Source organism: Takifugu rubripes, chromosome 17 (genome assembly GCF_901000725.2).
Source record: "Takifugu rubripes chromosome 17, fTakRub1.2, whole genome shotgun sequence".
Classification (NCBI taxonomy): Eukaryota; Metazoa; Chordata; class Actinopteri; order Tetraodontiformes; family Tetraodontidae; genus Takifugu; species Takifugu rubripes.
This window is the reverse complement of record NC_042301.1, coordinates 3,588,736-3,612,688: the sequence shown is the minus strand read 5'-3', so window position 1 is coordinate 3,612,688 and position 23,953 is coordinate 3,588,736. Positions and strand designations below refer to the sequence as shown.

Here is a 23,953-nt window from a genome sequence, read left to right as displayed (position 1 = left end):
CGGGAGCGCGTAAAGGCGGGTGGTGGGAACGCAACTGACTGTATCCTGCCTGTTTGAGAGAAGTTAATTATTTTAAGGCAGAACACAAACCTGTATGAAGAATGACCTTTTTAATATGCAAGCCCTTTGTTGGAATCAGCAGTGAAATAATAATCTAAGGTGCTTTGAACTCTAATGGCGTGACAGGAAAAGACAACCAGATGGATGTCGAGTTTTAAACCTTCCTTTAAGGATTACTCAGTAGATCATTTCTAAAATTCCGTTTCCATTTTGTGCTTTATACCAATTGTTTAGAGAACAGTTAGATTTTCAACGATGGACTGAAGAATATTTTAAGGTATAACACTCGTGAACCCCTGATACGAAGATAATAGAAACCAAACACCACAATCAACGCGTTTAGATTTAAAATACATTTTAATAAATGAAAAACACATTAGAAACCACATTAAAATAAATACCATAAAACTAGATAAAAATACATTAAGAACAATTATGTCTCTCTATCAAAACTGGAGAAAAATGTCAGGCAACTGGTGCAACTGGAGCTATTCAAGTATTAACAGCAAGGCTAAAATCAGGACGTGAAAATGACAAACAAAACAGACACGAGCACAAAAACCATCCAAATAATGCCATATTATAAAATATGTTCGTACATTCAGGCTGTTTTATGCCATTTACATCGTTCCATGGGTTACATCTGGAGAACTGTAATGGTTGGTGCTGAAGACCAGCAAATTCAATATTGAGAAAATCCCATTAGAGCTAAAGACATCGGTGAAATGCTCAACGCTTTAATGAAATTATCACCGACTTCATGTCTGGATCTGTGTTATTCATCATCTACGTGCTTTTCCTGCTCTGACATGTCACAACCCTGTCGAATAAGTAGATCAGAACCTTAAACATAAACATAAGAATGAGTGCGCCAGGAAAGAAGGTCCGGAGGAGGAGGTGGTGCTCTTACAACCTGACACAATTGGCTTTGAGCTGTCCTTGGGAGGCAGCCTTTGATTTAATGGCTGCCATCCTAACACAATGAAGAGAAACAAAGTTAAATGCTAGAACCAAAAGCGGCGAGGTCACAGAAGAGGGGCGAAAACTCACAGACGCTCTCTCTTCTCCTCCAGGGATTTCTGGGTTGCAGCTGAGAGACAACTCCTTTTTCTGGGTCCGCCAGGTTCCACGCTCTAAACAGATCCAAACACACAATAGACCCGTCTAGTCGGAACCGCTGGGGACGCGCGCTCATGAATTCTTTCACAATCGGACGATCAAGTCATGTTAATGCAAAGGCCGTGCCACCAACTGTCTAATAAGTGTGTATTTGTGAGGCCGACAGCTGTCCAAGCAGAGAAAGGACTAAAAATGCAAAGAAATGTACGATGAGACGTTGGAGGACAGCCACCGATACATCTGATTAACATTTGAAGCCTTGTAAAAGGGCCACGCTACTAAATATAACAGGGAATGAGAGGACAGAAATGATCATTAATGTAAAGTGGAACATTTAAAACGAATGCATGCATGCAGGATGTAGAGCCTCAACTTCACATGCACAACAGGCAACGTATGTATCCTATATGAGCAGCAGACATGGGCTTCTCCATACATTACCTTTCTTCTGAGCTCTCTGTTGTGGATCAACTCTCTGTCCTGGGAGATTATCTGCATCCTCGCTCCGGTTGACATGTCGAAGAAAATGTCACTGATCTCGGAACGTGCAGCATTCAGGTGAAGCAGAGCCTTCCGGGACAGTTTATTAACACTTGTAATAACAGCATCTTTACTGCGTGTTAGTCAGAAGAGGACAGTCTGCTCGCGATACCTTGAGAGTGACTATTTCCTTCCGTAAAGAGTTTGGCTGCTGGAGCGTATTCAAGAGCTGCTGCATGTCCTACGCGTCCAAAATAGAAGTCAGAAAAAGCAAGACGGTAAACACGTGCCGGTACGCACACGCAGTCTCACCCTGGTAGCGTCCACCAGCTTCTTCACCCTCTGGGTCTTGAGAAGCCGGCGCGTCAGGAAGCCCTTCGCCGCCGCCAACAGCAGGGGGCGGAAGCGCTGCGGCGGCGTGAAGCCAGGCTGAGGGAAAGCAGAGAACAAGCAACAGGGATGTGAGGAGCAAATAATGAGGACAAAAGGGGAAGAGAAAGGAGAATGCTAATTCCATCAGTGACAACCAATTAATTTCCCGCACAGAATCTCAAGGTCTTTCGGCTGGCATCTCTTTAGCTCACGGACACGGGCTCAGCTCATTGGAACAGAGAATAATAAGCAGCCGCTGTCCTATTACACACTTGTTGATTCCAAAGCTGTTGCATTTAAGAGACTACGGCGCTGGCAAACGACTGCGGCTGAGCTGTGGCCTGTGAAGACATGAGAGAGACGTGGACTGAGACGTCAACTCGGGAGGACAATGCTCTCACTCGCCTCAGACGACTGCTGACGCGGCTGCGAGGAGCCAGACGAGCCCTTCAGATCAGTGACATTCGTGTAGAAGCGCGATATCAGACCAGAGAAAGGGCAGGGAAGGTCAACGTGTCCCCAAGACGGGAACAAAAGGCGTGTCCTGCACGAGATGGTTACTCACTGCCAATGCCAAGGAGACAGGAGAGGAACCGCGCGAGGGAATAGGGAACGAGCGCAGGCGACGTGCAAGCAAGGTTAAAAGAAATAGAATTGGAAAGGACAGCAAATGAGGGAGGAGGAAGAAATTAATTGAGGGTGGAGAGAAAGAGACAGAAGGGGGGAGATGGGGAACAGGGGGAAAGGGGGTGAGGAGGAGAGGTGCGACAGGAGGGCTGATGGAGAAGAATTAATACAGTCGGAGACGTTCGAGGAGGTACGAGACAAAAGCAAGAGGAATGAAAGGAGAGGGCAGGCGGAAGAAAAGGAGAAGGGGCCATTAGTGGTGGCACTCGGCAGGATGATCGCGCACTTAACCACAGACGCTCATGAATTAAACAAATTATCCTTCCCTTTTCTGTGTCAATTCCCTCAGTTCTCCTCCTCTCCCAGCCAACTCATTCTCTCATTACACCAATGGCAGAAAGATGGCAGGAAGCAAAGTCTTTTTTTTTTCTTCTTAAAACAGCTTATGTTTGTTATATTGTTGTTAAGGACACATAAATTAAACAGAGGCTGTGATTAATGGGGAAGGACACTGGCCAAGAACAAATACAGACGCAAGCTGAGAAACAAGTGCTGGTTGCCAGAGAACAGCAGGCGTCCTTGAAGACTAGTATACACACATGCACGCACACACACACACACACACACACAGAAAGAGGGGACCCTGCCAGCCTGCCTCTTAGGGATATCATGAAACATTTATGGTAGAATCCCGCTTTTCCCTTTTTTCTAGGAGAGTCTGAAGGTCTCTTGTAATGAGGAGACGTCTGTAGTCTGTCTACAAAAGAGGTCTGGAAAAAGCACCCTGGAACAGGTGACGTGTGCACGAGCGTGTGTGTGTGTGTGTGTGTTTAAATGCATATATGGAACACAGCCAGTGTTTCAAGGGCTTGTTACTTTCATTATAAACTCACGGCTATTTATTTCCTGAATGATTCCTCAAATCCGAGAAGATTTGGTTACTTGTGATAGACAGACGAGTAAATACCAGACTGGAGGCTCGAGTCAGACCCGAGCAGGCGAGTAAACAACTTGTTTACATGTATAGAATGTGGCTTTAGGGCTGTTCTCTCCCGCCCTTCCCACAAACACCACTAAGCTTCCAAAATTTCCTTCTGAGACGAATGGTTCCTGTAAGAGGGTGATCTGACCTGCAGCCGCTCCTCCTGTTGCTCGCCGTGCTCCTCTAGCAGGGACTGGGCTCCGGCGCCGTGGACCGCTGCCTGCTGCTCCCTTCCATCTCTGCTGGCATCACCGTGTGGCCAATGAGCTGCGGCTGAAGGCAGAAAACACCATCGTGTGTGGTCATGTCATCTGGTCTTTGAGGAAATGCTGGATTAGAACAGGTTCAACACTAAATCTAAATCCGAGCCGAGTCCGTGAAGTTTGATTCTTTTCCCATTGATTTGTTTTTTGTTTAAATGTTGCAAGAGTTACAATTGACTTCCTACTTACATTGTTTTCCTAAGACCTGGCCACTTTTCTGACACCCCGGCCCCACGGAGATCCAGGTTGGACCACCAGGGGACAGTGCGAGAGCAGGGCCCCTGCCTTGAAATTCTTCCCCCGTCTCTGGGGTGAAGCGAAGCTCCAGGCTCGGATGACCTTCAGGTTGGCCCCCGTGACATCCTACAGTTGCCTCATCCTCCTCCGGGTGATCGCCAGTGTGGCAAAGGACTGAAAGCGGAGCTGAAACTTCTGTTTCAGAGGAAACGTTTTGGGAAACCTCAGCGATCCGGTCCTGCTGGGCTTCGTGGGGGCCTCCTTTTCCTGTGAGAGGCTCCTCTTCATGTGCCCGGCTTTGCATTGCTTCTTCAGTATCTAAGGTTTTGATTAGCCCCTCTTTGTCTGAACTAACGAGCTGGGGTCCTTTCCTCCCGATCACCGGTGGATCCTCCTCCCCGTCGCTCGCCTCGGGGCCTGGATTCTCTTCTGCATCCATCATTTCCTTCAGGAGTTGTCGTCTGAGGCATTTTGGATCTGAATCAGTAACACCGTGGCTCAGTCCGTCCTGCCCGGGGGCACAATCACTTTGAAGAACCCGCGCACGTTGAGTACCTTTTATATATCCCAACTCTAAATTCACATCAGAATCATCGGGGCTGCGATCCTCCAGGTTCTCTTTCAACGTGGACTCCAAGTCCAAAATCTGTGCTTTCAAGCCACACAGGCTGGTCTCAATCAGATCAATGTGCGGCGAGCTTGTGGCTGGATGCTTCGGTAAAACGCTGACAGTCACGGGATCCACGGCGCGTAAAGCCGGCGCGCTTCCATCTCGATGGTCAAGGGGCACTTTATTAACCTGCTGCTCTTTGTTCCCGAGCCTCGACTCTCCGAGCTGCCTGCTGCCTTTGGTGCTCCCGCTTTTCCTGTAATCAGGACCATGAGAGAACGTGGCAGCTCTGGTCATGTGATATTTCCTGGCTCCTTTAGGATGCTGTTGGGGGGAGGGGCTGGTGTGTTTAGGCGTCATGGCGACCTCTTGCGAAATGCTCGCCGCGTCATTTTTGACGGTCGTTTCCTCCGGATTTTCACCGATTCCCTGAGCGTGTCCATCCTCTCGCGCCTGCGTATTTTCAGATCTTGTCAGATTACAGAGGAACCGAGTCTCGGTCGTCTTGTGTTTCTCCCAGGATTCTTTGGTTTCCGCCCCTGGAATAAAAGTGCTTTTCTTTTCTTTAGGCTTCCCCTCATCTGTTGTTTCAGGGCGCCCCCCCTTTGAAAGACTCTGCTGATCCGCCCTTGCCCGCGCCAGGTCTCGGGTCTTCACCTGGACTTCGCGGTTCTTCCCTTTGTTCCTCAGCATCTTCTGGTGCTGCCGGTACTCCTGAGATCTCTTCAGGAGGGCCTGGAGATTTATACAGTGAGGCTTCGCTTTGTCCGCCTGTGTAACGGCTGGAGCGCGTTGAACGGTGGGCGACTGAGGAGTCGTTAACGACTGCAATGACTCTGGATTGGGATCTTTGTTGTGGTTGATTACCGAAGCAAGAGGGGGGTCACCTTTACTCTCTGCGCTGTAGAGGTGAGGGTCACATTTCCCGTCAGCGAGAGGATCAGGCATGACTAAAGAGTGCGAAATACCCTTCGATATTACGAAACCGTAGCCAAACCATGATTCCAGCCCGCTGCGCTCCAATTCGCCTCCATCTAATGGAGGATAGCAGATAATATTCGGCGTCTTGGCAATCGTGTCGGAAGGGCTGTGCTGGAAAAGGCTGCCCACGTCATCGGCACCCTCGGAGGAGACGAACGCGTGTCGCTCTTTTCCTTCACTCCCTCTGGAGACACTGGTGGTGTTTTCAAGATGGTCACAGACGGCTGGCTGATGTCCATGACAGCAGTCTGGATGTGACACTTGTTGGTCAATAAGGCATTTTTCCTGGTATTCTGGCTGCGGTGTAGCACAAAGGGCACTGTGAGTAGTCACCTCCAAAGGAGGAACCGAGGCGCCATAATGCTCTTTACTTTCAGGCACCAAAAGACTTTCAGTGGCAGGAAGGAGGAGTCCATCATTCTTCACTTCTCCCTCCTGGAGAAGCTCAGAGAAAGGCCTCAATGATCGCTGTCCTTCACCCAAATCTACATTATGTTCTGATTTATTTTCCGTGGGCTCTTGCCCGGTATGCAGATCCGCAGCAGGAGAGTGATTCGTGCTCAACGCCTCTGAAAAATCTGGATTGTCTGAAGAGCCGCCGTGTCTGTCAAAGTTATGATCCTCGTCACGGCCACGCGCGGGAGAAAAAAGGTGACGTTCACACTCTGCGGCGCTGAGGCGGCTTTCATCATTTCCTTTGTCTTCAGGTGGTGATGAGAACAAAAGATGTTCGTTTGTTCCTGTGAAAGGACCGTCCCCTAGCACAGATCCACCACCGCTATCATGAGACAGCAGAGACGTTTCATCAGTCTCCGACTCGTGTCGTAGCCCCTCCAGTGTCGGAGCCCTGCAGAGCTGCATATAAGAAAAAGAGTAGGCGAAGACTTGAAAGAAAAAGCCTCTCGTCACCATTAATTTCATATACATCAGCGCTATCCAAAGTGCGAGTCATGATAGCTATAAATATCTGGACAGCTAACAGGTCACATTTTTGCCACTGAACGACTGTGCGCCTGCAAACTCTCGCCACAAATGCACTGCATCATGTGGGATTATGAATGAATGTGGCAGGTAAACCTCATAAAAATGGTGAAACGTTACATTTTCCTGCTGCTAAAATGGTGGGAGACAAAAAACATTTTAATGCTATGGATATTTTAATGCTTTGGACAACCCCTGGTCTATCCTATGCATCTGTGGGTTAAATATGTTACATTCAAACCAGGGTTCTGTGGTGATGGAGCATCCAGTACTTATGTGAGTCTGTTAATCTTGAAACAGGACTTTTACTACCTGTTCTCTTTGACGTGTTGCTTGCACAGAGGCCAGTTGTGCAGAAGCTTTTGTCCGTCTGTGAACAGCTGCAGCCTGAGCCTCCTCTCTGTGCTGCTGCATCTCAGCTCTCTGAGCCTCTGTGAGCTGTTATCAGCAGGCAGACATGGCACCCAGATGATACAGGTGATACGATGACACGAGTTTTTGGTAAATAGGCCATTACATAAACATTTAAAGGTAGCACATGTAATGCCAGATGATAATATACCATATTTGCAGTCGTTTCAAGTGCATGACACGAAATCTATGATCTTACGGAATATTACACCTTCAAAATACACTACAGAGATGTAAATATATATAGTTACAGGCTCCTTAAGCACATACCAGCGGAGGAAGAATAGGCTGGCCATAGAATCGGATGACAGATGTTGTTGATGGAGGCTTCTTGGTGTCATTTTTCTTGCTCAGACAGGAAACACAACGCTGCACAAACGTGTCGAAATCCTCCATTTAGATCGGGATAGGGTAGCGAGGTCTCAACCTTGAATACCGTTAACGGCCATGTGATACGAACGTTGTTTTGGTTTTTGCTATCAGTAGCTGCAAAGCTATTAGCTTAGCTAACATGAGAAGCTAGCTACCACCTCTCCCGTGTTAATCATACAAAACCGCACTGCACACATAAAACATTTCATGTTACTATTATAAAATGTGGGAAAATAAGTGAAAAGTCGAACGGACTTTCGGTCTTTGAAGTACATGAACGTTCACACATAACGTCAAGTTTTTCGTTTTCCCCGCCTCAGATCGCGCAGTCTATTTTTTTTCCATAGGATGACCAAGGCGTGATGAGCCGCCTCCGGTCTGTGATTGGCTTAGACCGACGTTGTTGCCAAAATCCTGACCAATCCTCTGTTCTCAAGCAGAGACGGAAACGCCCTCTCAAAATAATAGCCAATCACAATGAAAGTAGGTGACTGACGTTGCCAGTGACGTCACTTTGCCTTCCCCGCCCCCTTCCTGCTGGGAAACGTCACTGCGTCCTAGCAACCAGAAACTGATAAATTTAACCAGTAAAGACGCCTTTTCTTCACGAATAGTGCCAAGGGACGCGAACATTGCTTTTAAAATCACATGCACTTTATAAAACACGTGCAAAAATCCTTAAAACTCACATGCTACATATGTTTTATATCTTAACTGAGTTATAGATTAACTGAAAGGTAAATAAGACCACAGTTAAAAAGAATGCGCCCATTGAACTGAACTGTGTGAGTGAATGGTGTAACTGTGTCCTGTGGTGACCCGATGACCCATCCAGGGTGCATCCCTGACTCACCATGACTGTTAAGATACGTCAAACACATTTAAATTACCACAAAAGTGTGTCACCAAGTGAATAAAAGTGGAGGATACTCAAAAAGTGTGACTGGCTGACAACCAGAATAACATTAGTCCAATCTCAATTCCATAAAAGTGATATTCGGCAAATCTAAAAGTGTATTTCTGCTTCCACATTTATCCTGTCATTCATATATTTGATAAAACACGACTGTGTTCCATTTCAAAACATTTATTGGTCATATACAAAATAAAGTAAGCTGTTTCTCAACAAACATACAGTATATACATCAATAAATTAAAATATGCAACAGACCCATGATGGAACGGTGAATTTAATGATTACCAATACCTTGTCATCATCGCTTACCATACATCAACAAATCGATAAAAAATAATAATAATTTAGCAGATAAAGATAAATACTAACAAAGACCGTCACATTTAAGTATTTCCCAGAGAAATACCGAATAATTTATCACACCCCGCAGAGAAATAATACAAAACACAGAATTGTTCAGTTCGGTGGGGGGGGGGAGGGGTTCTGAACAGGCTATGGTATATTCACACATGCCTCGCTACGTTCCTAACTGGTCAAACTGGCCATGATTCATATCCCAGCTTCAATGCTAAAGGAGATGCGAGTGGTTTGAGCCAAGGGTGCAGGGCTGTCGTGTTACCGGGGCGGCGGTCAACAGAGGCCGGAGGGCAACCGGGAGGAGGCCGATCAAACATCGCCGCTGATGAAAAGACTAAAACAAAGATGAGAGAAAGCCGTGGTTCATTTACTCTGATCGATCAGCACCAGCGCTGGGTGAAAGCACTTTCACAGTCCGCTGGCGTGATTCACTGGGAAAAGCAACCGCACGGCCGCGTCGGGCGGCGAGATAAGAAGTTAATGATTTGCATTTTCTGGAGGAATCCGACGATCTGAAGGAGGATTTCGGTTAGCCGGCAGACTCTGGAAATGGACAAGCGAAGCGGGGGCCTAGTTAGGCATCATCAGTGTCTACGCCACTCCTCCCTGCCTCCGTAAAAAATTTATAGATGCAGTTCGGGGGAGGTTGCTCGGGCGTCTGAAGCACTTTGTAAAGTAGGTCTTGACCCCTGTGAAGACCGGTCAACCTGCCTCACCAGAGCTCCCGTTCTCCTTCCAAAGCTTCTGTCCTGCCCTGTCCTGTCGCTATAATTGGTTGACCACATCGTTATGAAAATGTTGTTGTGGTCGTACCACGAGATACAGAAGTCTGGAAGACAAAAAAGCCCGAAAAGCTGACAGCAGTTTAGTTTTTCCCTTATATCAGAGGCAGAGGCTACGCAACACTGAAAATCAGAAGCTGAAATGAAACTGTCAAATTCTCCGAATGGGAGCAGCTCCAGTGTTGCGGTCATAGGAGGGCTTGTTTTTCTTTGTCAAGTTGCAACATCAGTCACCGCGGCAACGCCATGCGTGACAATACGGGCTGGGAGGGAGCAGAGTTTGGCAGGAACACGTGGGATATTTACATTTTCCTGTTTTTCACCACGTGTGAAGATGACCAGCAAGACAAAAAAACACAAACCATGTCAATATCAAGCCACCGCTCGGAAAAACATAGATAAAGGAGGAAAGAAGAAATAATAACTTAAGGGGGCATCAGACATTGTATGACATGAAGAAGAACTAAAACCTCCAACTTTTCTTTTACTTGAAATCACTGTTGTTGGTGCGGGCGCAAAAAGACTTGCTTTAAGTTTATGTTGGCGGGAAAAAAGAATCCGTCTGATGGACTGTTACTAAATAAACCATTAAATACCAGAATACACGTTTCACTTCATAAAAACACCAAACACGTGAACACGTTTGCGTCGTTTCCCTGCACAGCCCAGCCATAACAACAGATATACTGTATATACATACGATAGAGACACCAAAACGAACCCCGTCACCATTTCACGCTACAAAAATAAGTTACTGAAGGATGGGGCGGTGCAGCCCTGCCCTGAATACACAAACTCTGAGCTTAACCACTTCTACAAGGAGCCTCGTGGTGGCGGTGGGGGGGTGGGGGGTATTTAAAATAAAAAAAAGGGGGCACATTTCTGCAGAGCTGTATTCGATGGTGCTGGGGGGACAACAGCATTGTGATTAGAGAGAGAGTGCAGTTAGCCTGGGTTTGTCTGAAACAGAGTCACAGTCATCAAACAGCGAACGTTACGGTTGCCTCATTACGTACACAGCACGCCACACGCACGGTTACACACACGTGCCTAGTCACTAGAGAGAAACAAAGCTATTCAGTAGTTAAGCCACTTTTGGTACAATTGCAAAATAGATACTGTATATCAAACAGATTCTGTTACACCTTTTCTTTTTTTAGACAAACAATGCAAAGATAATTGTCTTTATAAAACTCCAGTTCCTACTTTACATAGACAAAGATTCTTTGTGTATAGTTCACCACGTAAGACTATTCCTGGTGAAGTAACGTCCCATTTGTGTGACTGGGAATTCCCAAAAACTGGTCTTGAGATTACGGTGGCTTTGTTCATCGCCTCTCCAGAAAATGAGATAAACTGTCCGTTGTTTCGGGTCACATAAATGGGCGTTACTGACATTATTAATCCTGATGGGCACGACACAGCTCACACTACACACAGCCGGTTAAATGCAGCCACAACCTGATTCCTAATTAGCCGCCGTACCCCCCAAAAACCTCATGTCTCTTTTTTTAATGCATATCATAAGGAGACCAAGGCACTTGCCTTTCCAGTCATTTCCCGGGATACCTTTTGTGAGCAAAAACTCAATTTCATTCGTGGAAACAAACTTTTCCCTGAAAATTCCTTCAAGCTGAGACGAGGTCAGTCGCTCTCTCCCCCAGATGTTTGCTGCCACTAAGGGTTAATTACCTGTGCCGTCATCTTTCCGTTAGATTGAAGAAGTGCCGAGAAATGTGAGGACAGAGAAGGAACGGTGATGAAAGAGTCGGACATACAAAGACCATTAAAAAATACAGCTAACTAAATAGAGCAATATCAAATGAGCAGGTGTCACAGAATTCCACAGAATACCTGATAATGACAGAACAACCCACACAGAGAACACACTTTGGACCTCATGTGAAAGACGACACAGTACAAAACAGTAGAAATACAATTACCACCACCGTGTAGTATATATATGTTCTTCTATAGTACGTTTCTGAAATATGCTGTTGGCCGGGTGGAGCAGAATAAGAGCAGGTTATGGGAAGTCTTCCTTAGAAACTCGAGGACCGAGGTTATTCCGCCTGGGCAACATTTTTAAAAATGAATCGAATCGCTGTCCGAGAGCGTCGGCAGTGATTTTTTTTTGAGTTTCCTACCAGCTACTTTAGTGGGGCAAGCTGAAATATTCTTCCGTCCTGTTTAAACAAGTGCTTTTTTTCTCGTCTACTGATCCTCCAACAGTAAAATTTTGATTTTTTTTTCCTGGTTTGGAATTAAGCTAATGTCATAGGAACCCTGTTTTTCTGTGCTCAATTATCATGTGCTGACCAAGAGGTTGCATCTTTACCCTCCTCCTGCTTCCATCTTCTCCTGCGCCTGCACTGATCCGGCACAACGGCGACGGCGCCGCGCCGCCGCTACTTCCCACCTTTTGGAAGGCAAGTGCAGGTGGAGGAGAGGCGGCGCCAGAGAAGAAGAACCGCTCCGCTGCAGCTCCACCCTTGTCCGTCTTTGCGGCCCCCTCACGACCGCGCATCCGTCTTTGACTTCACTATCGTGATCACGCTCGTCGCCGTCGCGGCCTTTCCTGGTATGAGCGGACCGATGACCGACGACGGCACCCCTCCCCCCCCCTCCTCCGGCCCGAACCCCGACTCCCACCGTGGGAGTCCGGGCCACAGTTCTGGCGAATGTCTGCAGGGCCTCGTACTTCGACCTGAGCGCGTCCAGCTCCACGCGCATGGAGGCGTTCTCATTGGCCAGTTTGTCCACCTCCTGCTGCAGCAGCGCCTTCTGCTTCTCCAGCTCCTCCTTCTGGGTCACCCTCTTCACCCTGCAGCTGGCGGCGTAGCCCCGGTTCTTCAAGGTGCGCCTCCGCTGCTTGAGCTGCAGGATCTCCTCTTTAGTGAGCCCCCGGAGGTGCTGGTTCAGCTCCCGCACCGACATGGTGACCAGCTCCTCGTCCGTGAGGCTGGTGCCATTCTCCCCCGGCTCACGCTTCACCTGCAGGGGCGGACAGGTGAGAGGCAGGCACACATCGTCTCAAGTCCACGGACAAATGTCCAGAATGTCCCCTTCCTTACCTTCAAGGCTTTATTTCCTTTATTAGTCGTCGTCATGCCACAAGAGGCGTGCTCCTTCCAAAAAAAGACCTGCAGACACAAGCGGCACTAAAATATGAGCCACCAAAGGATAAAAATCAATCAGCAACAAACAAGCGTGGTGGTGGCAGCGTGAGCGCCACAACACTTCCTGGAGATAAGATCTGTACGCGCAGATGTTTGACAAATATTAGTGTTGTGGCGTGCGCACCTATGAAGCATGCTGCATGCATCGACGCACGCAGGTGAAAGTCAATAAAAGAAACAACACGTTTCTCAGAATTTCCCGGTCTTCCTGTTTCCTGGTGGTTACACTGACATCACCTACAACATGACGTGGTTGCTGCGTGGTTATTGGTTGGCTCCGGGCCAAAAGCAATGATTGATGAGAGAACAGGAAGTGGCACAAGTGGTGGGATAAACTCCAGGGGAAAACCAACTGTTAAGAGCTCGAACGCACATGCTCCCACACACACACGCACACACACACGTATGTATTTCTGTCTATGTGGGCCTCATTAACATAAGTCATTCCCCAGCTCCTGACCCTCACAACTTAAACCTGAAATATCTTCGTGAAGTTCTGAGGACAGGACAACGCGTCCATATTTTTTTTAAAAAAGCCCTCACTTTGAGAGAAATGACGATTAGATACTGAAATCTGCAGCATACTGGAATTGTGTTGTTGGACAAACCCGACTTAATGAAAGAAAAACATCACTCACGCTCTCGTCAGTTAAAATATTTAAAATCAGATAAATAGCACGTTTGTCTGTGGGCACCAGTGGTGAAAGGACACACACACCAAACAGCGTGAATCAGAAATCGACAAAAAGGGCCCCCTAGAAAAGCCGAAGATGAGATCAGCGTTTAGAGCTCAGAGCTCCACAAAGGAACGTTTCCACCAGCCCTCAGTGAGACGCTTTGTTCGGAGCGGTGGCCTTGCTCTCGTCTCTCAGACGTGTGTGTGTGTGTGTGTGTGTGTGTTTACGTGATAAAGTGTGGCTATTGTTGCCGCTGCTGAGCGGTCATCATGAAGCACGTCACGATGACTCAGCAGATTCCTGGTCCTGCACCTCCCGCCCCTCCCATCTTCCACTGCTGTAAATTTCTACTTACCTCTGTCACTTTTTATCACCCCCCCTTTTTTTCTCCTGATGAGGTGACGGTCCACTTGAAATATTTGCTGTATGCATTTAAAGTGTACAAGGTGTGTGTGTGTGTGTGTATGTGTGTGTGTGTGTGTGTGTGTGTGACTACCGGACAGTGAAATTAAGTTGTCACTAACTGATTCTGCTGAATCAGTGTTTTGGTTAAAGCGATTTGCTGATTAAAGGCAACCTGTAGTCTTCCTGCGTGTGTTTTATTACCAAGGGGGTTTTTAATTTTACATAAAATGCTGCTTAAAGAAAAAAAAAAAAACCCCGGTGATTTTTAAATATTTTGACATTTCAGCGCCAGTTTCGATCCGCACTCTTTTGCGACGATAAGGCCTCCCCCACAGTGCAATTCTGCCTCTCTGCCTCTCTCTGAAGGTGTGCAAATGTTCACACTCGCACTGCCACAAAGCCAGCGGTTATAAATACTGCAGATCAAAGGAGGTCAATAAGCTACAGGCATATGCGCAACCGCCAGTGCATGCAGCACACATGGAACTCACAACAACCCAAAAAAGGCAAAAATCAAGTCATTTATTGAAAATATTGGGGGTGGTGGGGGGGGGGGAGTGGAAGGCACTAAAATGCAAAGCAAACTTTGTTGAGATATATTCAGTCAGCTCTACACACTGTTTTCCTTTTAAGTGATTATATTTCTTCTTCATCTCAATGAGGCAAAGGTCTTTCTGGAGATTAGAAAGACCCCCACAGCTAGAGGTGCACCATCGCACAATGGATGGATCAAAGACGCCAAGGCTGAGGATGACTGCTGGGGGTGGGGGTGGGGGTGGTGTCGAGGGGGTGCGAGTGGGGGGAACAAGAAGGCTGTTTTCCTGCCAGGTTCTGCTTTATTTCCCCTGTGCACCAAACCCCAACCCCCTCCGCTGCAATACCATGAGCATGCAAACAATAAACAAGCTGGCAAACCCACACACACACACGCGCGCGTGCGCGCACACACACACACGCGCCCCTGCAACTATGCCAGTGGGGCACAATAAAACACACACCCAAACAGTTGGCTGCATTTACACAACCGAGTTAAACGAGGCTTGATAAAACAGTGTTCGCGCACGTATAACAGAGCTGCTCGTGACGTCATCTATAATAAAAAAAAGATGCCATTATTGTCTCTTATCCGGGTGTCACGCGGTACCGACAACACTCGGAAGTATTGGTTGTAAATGTAAAACAACAACGTCATGTGAGCCTAAACCGACTAAAACTTTCCTTCAATGTCGCCGAGTTTAGTTCAGGCCCACAAATGAGCTTCCTCTTCCTGCCCTTCGCGTACGGTTCTCCTTTTATTTGCAACGCTCAGGTGGGGTGTGCGGCCGCAATTTAACGCAAGTATGATTTAAGAAAATAAATAAATGGGTCAAGGAAATTGCGTAGTTTGCTGCTCATTTTAAATGTGCCTTCCTTTACTTCCAAACTTGACCTTCGGAACCCGCCTGAGATGAAAGATGCTGATGGCTTTGCTCAGCAGCCGATCTTTGACCTCACACACACACACACACACGCACACACGCGCGCGCACACACATGCAAACACAGCCGGAGGTGTCCTTCCCATAGTGCTGGTGGCTGCTTCTGTGCGGTCAATGCCACAGACGCCGTTGCTATAACAGACGATTTTTTATTTTTTGCTGTGGCAGGCTGTATTTTATGAAGCAGCCAAAAGAACGCTGACAACTCAAGACCGGAGCTGCTTATGGTTACGGTGGAGAACACACACACACACACACACACACATACACAAGGAAACGACAGGGGGGGAAAGATGAGGACAGCAGTTAAAATAAAGGTAAAATACAGCGAAAAGTGAGAAGAGAGGAGCAGAGTTGGTAAGATATTAAGGTAAAGACACACCAGGTAGAAATGAGGGGAGCAGGGAGCTGCCGGGGCTGAAGGAGGACTGAAAGAATGCTGACGTCTCCAGAGCTGATTAGCGTTACAGCAGAGACATCACACCCACAACCGAGAAAAAATGCTGAGTACAGAGGCTGGGGTGTGTGTGTGTGTGGAGGGGGGTGGGGGTGCAAATGACAAGGGAGAAAGACGAGAAGATAAAGAGGGAGGCAAGTGAGAAGTGAGCAGGTAGGATGAGAGGAGGGGACAGAGATGGGATGGAGGGAGCAACATCAATGATGGGGAGGAATAAGAATGGGACAAAATATGGAGTGTGTGTGTGTGTGTGTGTGTGTGTGTGTGTGAAGGGGGGAATGGCATGGGTGAAAATGCCTCCTCAACACATTTGTAGGAGCTTAGCTGCTGGGTTGGGGGGGGGGCTGTAGAGGGGTTCAAAATAACCTGAAATCAGCACTGACCACAACTGAAAAATCCCACTGGAGGTTTTATTTAATCTGTAAAATGGCCAAATGCCTTGATGAGGCCTTTAAGATCCTGAACCAGGATCGTGCAGAAGAACCATCGGACCTGGCGGACGGATCAGGGTTGGTTTTCCCCGCAGAAATAAAAGTTGTTAGACACCCACACGCAAATAATCCCGTCTGACAAATGAAGTCCAGGATTGAGGAAGGTGAACCCGGGGATTATGAAGGTAGATTAAAGAGCACAAGAAACTGAAAGACACGTGGCATTACTCGCTCTGGCAGATGAATGGGATGATGAACTCTCTGCCAGTGTGTAGTGTGTGTGTGCGCGCGCACGTGTAGCTCAGACAGATCTCTAATTAATCCTGTTTGAGAGGACCTTTTGCCCGGAGACGACTGGCGCCCAGAGACGAACTTCTTAGAAAGAAGCTTCCTTCTTAAAAGCCGGTGGCGTTTTCTACAGCTACAGCGGAAAGTAAATAGATGGATTAAAGCGCTTCAAAAACAAACCATGAGGGGGGGAAAGTGTGTATGTGTGTGTGCGGTATGGTGGGATGGGGTGGGGGGGGGGGGGGGGCAGGCATGCATAACCCACCAGGTATGTGAAGAGAGAGAGTTCAAGAAAAGACAGCAGGAATGTCAAAGAATGTCAACATAGCGACGCAGGAACACTTCCTCCTCCCTCGGGCTGCTCTCTCGGCAACTGGGAACACAAAGGGTGGCAGCCGCGCACGGCAGCCATGGCACACCGATGGAAAGACATAAAGAGACCCCCCCACACCAAAAAAAATAAATAAAAAAAATGCAGCATCCTTGAATTCAAATCCCCAGAACGCCACAAAACTATTTGGCTGTGCTCCACGTTGCATTTTTGTTGTTTTTTTTTAAAGGAAGCGTGAGGAGAAATAGTGCTGCTGCTCGTTGATCTACTGTGAGCTGAAGGTGTTGAGGGAGCCGGTAAATAATTAACACCGAGCGGCGCGCGGGAGCTAATTGCGAATTAGGAGTCAGATCAGCGATAATGGCGAGTTGCGCGCCGAGAGGGCTCACGGCGCCGATCCGAGGCCGAGGACGGGGAGCTGAAGACGGAGCCGAGGACAGAGCCGACGCTATTAACGGAGGAGGACGCAGAGCGTGAAATAAGCGCGATAACGCGGGCACAGAGGCAACACGCGCGAACAGCGCATCCGTGCACGACGCGTAAAGGATCGGGATCGCTCTCCGACCGTTCGGAGAGGTCTGAAAGGCTGTCGTGCACACGCGGGGGTCTGATTGAAGGTGTGTGTGTGTGTGTTTGGGGTGGAAACAAGATGTTTTTATGTTGCAGGTAGAGAGCGAAAGTCTGACACAGGGGAAAATTACTGCACCGTCAGGCAATCGAGCGGTGCCCCCCCCCCCAGTTTAAAAGGGAGAAAACGCTCACACTGTAGGTTTAATCCAGACAGTGACTGTAAATAAACTGTCAGGGAGACGGCGGTGAATCCAACAGGGACGTATCCTCCATTATCGGCCCATTAATCAGGGATTATCATCACAAATGTCCTCCATCCATCATCTGTCACTGCTTATCTGATGGGATTAGATGGACGAACCTTTGACCAGCCATATCTATATGGAGCACATATGGAGACAAACAGTCTTTCTCTCCCAGGGTAAACTGGCCGGTCTTTGGTCTGGGTCTTTGGACCAGGAGGCCAGATCCAAGCCAAAGAGCACCGGGATATTCCTGGTGACCATTATAACCTTTCCCAGTTGTTGCTGCTCAATTAGGGACGGCAGGATTAAAAAGAAAGTTCATTCTGTAAACAAGGTTCAGTCAAATCAAAAAGAACTTTCCTTGAAAAGGGTCAAAGACATCATTTCATCCTTACATCCCACTTTTCCATACTCTCCAAGGCTTACTCCAGGAACTAGCTGACTTTAATGTTTTGGGGTGTTTTTTTTTTTTTAATGAACAGACCAACTTTTATTTGCGCATCATCAAAATACATTTCTGTTTTTATCCTACCTGATGGTGCATTCAGCAGCTTTCCGAATAAATAACAATGGAAATCATAATGAAGCTGGCTCTCTCCGGGGTAAACACGTCTTCCTGCCTCGTCAGCTACGGAGCCGAAGTGAGCGGTTGATTAACTGTTTGATCCAAGGGAAAACGTATATATTTATTAATTTATCCTCAACCCAGCTGTAGAAATATGCATCTTCGCGGCTCCTATTTTAGTATATCAAATACCTATAGACCACCTAACCTAGATTCAGGCATCATTTTTAGTCTAGAGGAGAACGATATGCAAAACACAAAGTTTGAAATGGAATTTAATCACTTTTATACAGGGGAAGGTGGGTTTCGGGACTATTTTATAGACAATTTAATTAAAACTCTTCAGAACTCTGGCTGCTGTTGGTGATTTAATGGTGAGGACAGAGCAGCGGCGCCACGCGCGAATCGTCGTCGCCTCTTTACGCTCAATGCTATCAATCACGCTCTCTGTGTGCACGTGTGCGGACCTTTGCTAAATTTTGGGATAGTCACACTGCGGCAAACTGGTGCAATGAGATGATGCAATTGGTGGGAAACCACCAGTACAGATACTCCTCTTACTGGGGCTTTCAGATGTTTTCACATTTGGTATTTTGTGGCTGTCATTAAAATACAAAAACAGCGTTGGCGCGTGTGTATCCCACGTGCGAGCGTGTATACTTGGCATCTCTCCTAAAGTGGAAAACACCAAACACCGAGAAGTGGAAAACACCACACACCACATCTCCAGGAAGTCCATCTCTGGATACACCGAAGCCTTGTTTGGTATTTAAACACCCCAGAAACCTTTAAAAAATGATCTAATCAGTAATTCAAAACTCCCTCGCCCATTTCTGCTGGCTCCTTCTTTGTGTACCCCATTAATCTCAAACTTTGCCCTTTTTTTTTAGAGCTGTGGGAGTTTAAATCTGGAGTTGAAGCACTTTTGGAGCCGAGGGTACATTTAACACGCCACAGACACACAAAGTCAAAAGAACGCAAGGACAAGAGGCGCGCTCACATGGAAGCAAGAGAAAAGAGTGGAGCGCAGCAATGATTATGCACCAGATCCGCTTACTCTATATTTCATCATTACGGCAGAAAGAAAAAACCCAACTATTGATCTGCCCCACTGCTTCCTTGTCTCCCCGCTGCTCTCTTTCACTCACTTCTCATTCCGTCTTCCATTTCTTCTTTTAACCGTCTCTCTCTCAGAAATTTGCAAGCAAAACAAGACTTTTCTGAAATTGATCCCAGCAGCAAACAGGGGCATAAAAATGCAAGCGCCTCTGAGAAATGAGCTCCAGCAGCAGCACGTGCACAGGCGGGAAGGGGGAGGACGGACACAGTCAACACCTGCGCAATCCAACGCAATCCGGCACCAAAGCGCTGCAATAAACATCGTCTTTGAGAGGGATTTTTAAAGCGGAGCGGATGCAGCAGCATATATGACGTCTCATAGCATTAAGGAGCGCCAACCAGCCAGAACCTCCCCAAAATAAGATCATTAATTACCCGTTTGTGTTTATAATCAACCCCTGACAAAACCAGAGTTTATGCCTGATTAGTTATTATTATTTGAGTGAAAATCTTCCAGAGTTGGAAGAGAAATCTTCTTAAATCGGCTCATTTATGCACAATTCTTGTGTCACCTGTGCATGAGGTCGGGGAAGGGGGGGGGGGGGGGGGGGGGGGGGCGTCACAAGTTTGAGAGCAATCAACTGACAAGTGGAAAATGTGGCAACAGGCAACTGATAATAAAATCATTTCCCCTTGCTAAATCTTCCTTCAACATCTCGCAAGTGCAGCTCAGAACTCACACGGTTTCTAAGCTGGCCGGCTGGACCCCAGCACACACACACAGACCCCAAAGAGACGAGCTTGTCGAGTCTTAGGTGTGTTATACCTGCTGCTCTCTCTCTCTCACACACACTCACACACACACACACACACACACACACAGGGGCGCGCGCACATGGGGAGGAGAAAGCAAAGAAAACTAGCTGCAGTAAGTAACAAGTGAAAACGCCATCTGTCAGGCGAGAGCGCGTTTGCTTCGCCTCAGCATTTTCAGGGGAATGCCTTGAAGACAAAAAGGTCCTTGTTCTCAATCTCTGCAAATCCCATCTCTCATTCTTCCTCCCTCTTCCTTCATCCCCCTTGCTCCGCGCGCTTTGCCGCTCCGCCATCATCAGCAAAGTTGCTCGCATAAGCATTGGTCAGCGTTCAATTACCGCGAACACCAGGGAAGGATGGAGAAAGTACTTGACGGAGAAACGCTCTTCAAGCACTGATTAAATACTGATACCGAGTGTAAAAAGTTTAGCCTTTTCGGTTTTGTGTGCGAGCAGGCACACGTGTGCGCGTGTGTGTGTGTGTGTGGGGGGGGAGCGGGGGTTGTTCTCCTCTCCAATACTGATACAACTGTTTCATCATTATGACCCGCTATTACAGTACTTGCCAACTTGCTTACTACATACTTTTGATCCACTCCACAGAGTGCTGACTCCAACTAAAGCTGCTGATATGGAGTCATTAGGGGGTGAAGTTTCTGCTTTTCTTGTGCCCACAGAGCTTCCCTATTAGCTCACTCGTCAGTGTTTAACTTGCAGCACTCATGTGTTGCAACCTGGCAGCAAGTAATGGCCCATCTCTGAGAGATCAATCAGAATGATATTGTCATGCACAGCATTACAGTTGGCTTTTTTTAGCAGGCACGTCTGTGTGGCTCCAGCAGCAGATCAATACTTGACATTAGGCTGCGAACACTTGTGTGCAATAAGCAACATATATGTATATTTATATTCATTTGAGTGACCCTGAAGCAGTGCCGGGGGCCATTGGCCCCAGCAGAACTCCGTGTATTTCTAATTTATCCTGAGAATTCATCCTATTGAGCGCAGTACACAGGAAAGGCATAAATTTAGCTGCCGTGACATTTTACCCAGCATTTCGTCTGCCAACATGAGCTGTGATTACCCCATAAGCGCGTCAACATCCGCTGAATGACCGGACCTATTTATGTCAGAGCCAAGCCCCCGATATAAACCTTCCTCTCCGAGACCTTTGTCCGCCCGCCCGCCCGCCGGTGCCATGTTGCCATGGCTCCCTCATGCCTCCGCTCCGCTCGCACAAGCGTTGAGAAATATCAGCGTGGTGATGAATCAGCATCCGCGCCGCAAGCCAGAGCGGCGTTTTTGGGTTGATTTAAACTGGCAGCAGAACGACAGCAGAACGTTAAACTGTTCCCACCGTGCAGAACACAAGCGTCTGACGCAGAGCAAATGTCGCTCCGGCCGCCGCCGCCGCCGCCGCCGCCGCTTCTCCCGCTGAATAAGGCTGCAGCTTGCAGCCGCCGGACCTGACAGCCCCCCCGGATCAGCACGGTGACAGCTCCGGCTGTTTACGCCTGTCGCCTTTTGTATCTGTAGCCAGCCGACAAGCGGCGCGGGGGTGGGGGCGGGGGCTCGAACGTTGCCACCGGTCAGTCGAACCGTGCGCAAAAGCCAGATATTATCCCGGTTTGGTTTCACCAAAGGACAAGTGGCTGGTCATCCTACCTGTGAGGGGCCAGGGGGGAATGCGCGGAGCCGCGGGGGGGCTGGTTAGCGTCTGCCACTTCAGCGCCTCCGAGAGAAGACAGGCGGAAAAGCTAACGCTGAGGTTGGGTGTTGTTATTGACGGTTTCCGCCGTCTTTATTGCGCTCATTTCTCCACCGGCTCTCCTAATATAAAGCACCATTCGGTAGACACAATACAAGGGAATCCCCAGCGGCTGCGACAGAACAGAAGCCGACCTGCTCCCGAACTCTTCTAATTCCGACACATGGCTTCTGTTTCAGGCTTGACAGCCGTGCGCGGCAAACACCCCCTTTGTCTGCGCGACTCGCATTCGCCGGTTGCTGCGCGACTGCTCGGGCAATTTAGACCTTCTCGGAATCGCGCGTCCGGCTCGGGAAGACGACCCGGACCGTGATGATTCAGCATTAAGTTGTCTCCCGAAACGACTCGGCGGTGCCGCCGCGAGTTCGGCCGAACCCCGGGGCGACGCGGCGGCGGCGCGCACCGCGGAGTAGCGGCGGCACAAGATGCCACCGCGCTGTGACGGCACGGCAGCGGCGGCCACCGCGCACACTCAGCAAAAAAAAAAACAAATATTCAGCACTTTAATGGCATTTCGGTTTGGATCCCCGTGAAGCTGACTCACCAGAAGTCACACCGGCGCCTTTCGCCTGCCGCGCGTTCGGAGGATCGGTGTTCGCAGATGGTCGGTCGGCGACGAGAGGGACAGTTGAGAAATGTGTGTGTGTTTTCCCACCCAGTGCACACGCCTTCTCGCTACTCTGTACATATATCCACTCCTTCCTCGCTTGTTTTAGTCTGTGATCGCAGGCGCCAGACGTCATTTGATGTTTGGATCACATGGTTTCATTCATGAAGGATCAACGCAGCCCGCATTTAAAGAGACATGAGACGTTACTACCGCGCTCAAGTGTTGTAACAACACTCGGGCGCGCGTAAAGACAGCCCCCCTTCATGCATGCGCCTAAACATGGAGCTAATATTCAAAGGGGCCCTTGTTGGTGGCCCCAACCGTGACGGAAATGGAAATAAGTAGTGGTAAATGAGTAAAAACCTCTTGAAGTTCCGACTTATTTTTAAAAAAGTATTATTTTAAAAGACAAACCTCTTCAAAGGAAATCTGTCACTTTCTTAGGATATTTTCCTGCACAATATGCTACATAGGTTGTTGGTGACGTCATGAGAAACCTGATTCGCGTGATCAGATGAGATGATAATACTGACAAGTGGAAAATGATAATACTAATACACTATTTTCTTCCTAATTATTAATAATCGTTTTATTTCGGGGGAAGAAGGCACTCAAATTGTTACCGAATTATTCTATTTAATAGTTAAACGAAACATCTTCACTCATTTTACTTTTAGCTGAAGCTTTTAGGGACAAAGTTTAAAACTCTACATTTTTTTCTTAATCTTTGGATGCATATTTCCTATCAGAGGGTGTCAAAAATAATCCAGATCTTTAACATAGATCTGCTGTGACTGAGCTCTTTGTGTTTGTTTTATTGAAATGCTTTTAAATCCAGTCACAGCTGATAATTAGGACACCAAAATAATAATAATAAACACCAATAAAGAGGGTGAGCAGCGGTTAGCACTGTGACCTCACAGGAACAAGGTTCCTGGATCTGGGGACCGGTGGCTTTTCTCTGTGGAGTTCACACGTTCTCCCTCGTGTCCACGTTGGTTCTCCGGCTTCCTCCCACAGGTCGGTTGGGACAGCTCTGCTCCACTCCAGCAGGTCAGTCACAGAAACCGGAACAGCCGTGCAGGCCTGCAGGTCCCCTCACGATGCGCGTTCGCTCGACGGAAGCCCATATTGCAGATTCACTGAACGTGCGCCGACTGTTGGAACTTCCTTTTCCTCTGTGACCGTTTCAACAAGCAGCTGCAGCGAGCTGATACTGTATCAGCGCGGAGATCACAGGCCGACACGCCAAACAGAACAAACGAGGCCTTCTGACCCCGTAAGACGAGGCTACGGGTGAATGATGGGAGATGAGAGGTGGAATCTTTTCCGTTTGATGCCGGATTTTGGATTCTGGCACCCCTCCTGGCCTTCACACCAACACACAAAGACGCGTGTTCCTGCAAAGGTCAGTGCTCACGGTGACTGAAGCGAGTGGACAGGCAGCATCTGCTCCACCTGTGGAAGAAATCCCACACTGGGAAGCAGCACGGCCATGCTTCCGCTGATTCTCTCTCACACACACT

General features: G+C 48.0%; 2 protein-coding genes across 6 annotated transcripts; both read right to left on the bottom strand.

The window, feature by feature from the left end:
* Positions 1–226: 226 nt before the first annotated feature.
* Positions 227–7,947, bottom strand: LOC105417636 (uncharacterized). The gene is made up of 9 exons (XM_011612468.2): positions 7,394–7,947; positions 7,025–7,150; positions 4,093–6,586; positions 3,789–3,913; positions 1,972–2,088; positions 1,832–1,900; positions 1,621–1,749; positions 1,111–1,193; positions 227–1,033 (listed from the first exon to the last, which is right to left on the bottom strand). The coding sequence occupies exons 1-9, from the start codon at positions 7,517–7,519 to the stop codon at positions 967–969; spliced, it is 3,336 nt and encodes a 1,111-aa protein (XP_011610770.2). The 5' UTR covers positions 7,520–7,947; the 3' UTR covers positions 227–966.
* A 619-nt stretch (positions 7,948–8,566) lies between these two features.
* mafgb (v-maf avian musculoaponeurotic fibrosarcoma oncogene homolog Gb) lies at positions 8,567–22,644 on the bottom strand. 5 transcript variants are annotated; one of them, XM_029850381.1, is made up of 5 exons: positions 22,362–22,644; positions 18,143–18,267; positions 12,625–12,693; positions 11,889–12,544; positions 8,567–9,102 (listed from the first exon to the last, which is right to left on the bottom strand). In XM_029850381.1, exons 2-5 carry the CDS (start codon positions 18,152–18,154, stop codon positions 9,078–9,080), a joined length of 762 nt encoding a protein of 253 aa, XP_029706241.1. In that variant the 5' UTR covers positions 18,155–18,267; positions 22,362–22,644; the 3' UTR covers positions 8,567–9,077. The 5 variants fall into 5 exon arrangements, with proteins under 5 accessions (XP_029706241.1, XP_029706242.1, XP_029706243.1 ...); XM_029850382.1 differs by lacking the exon at positions 22,362–22,644 and adding an exon at positions 19,324–19,791; XM_029850383.1 differs by lacking the exon at positions 18,143–18,267 and having other exon boundaries at positions 22,362–22,642.
* Positions 22,645–23,953: the final 1,309 nt, after the last annotated feature.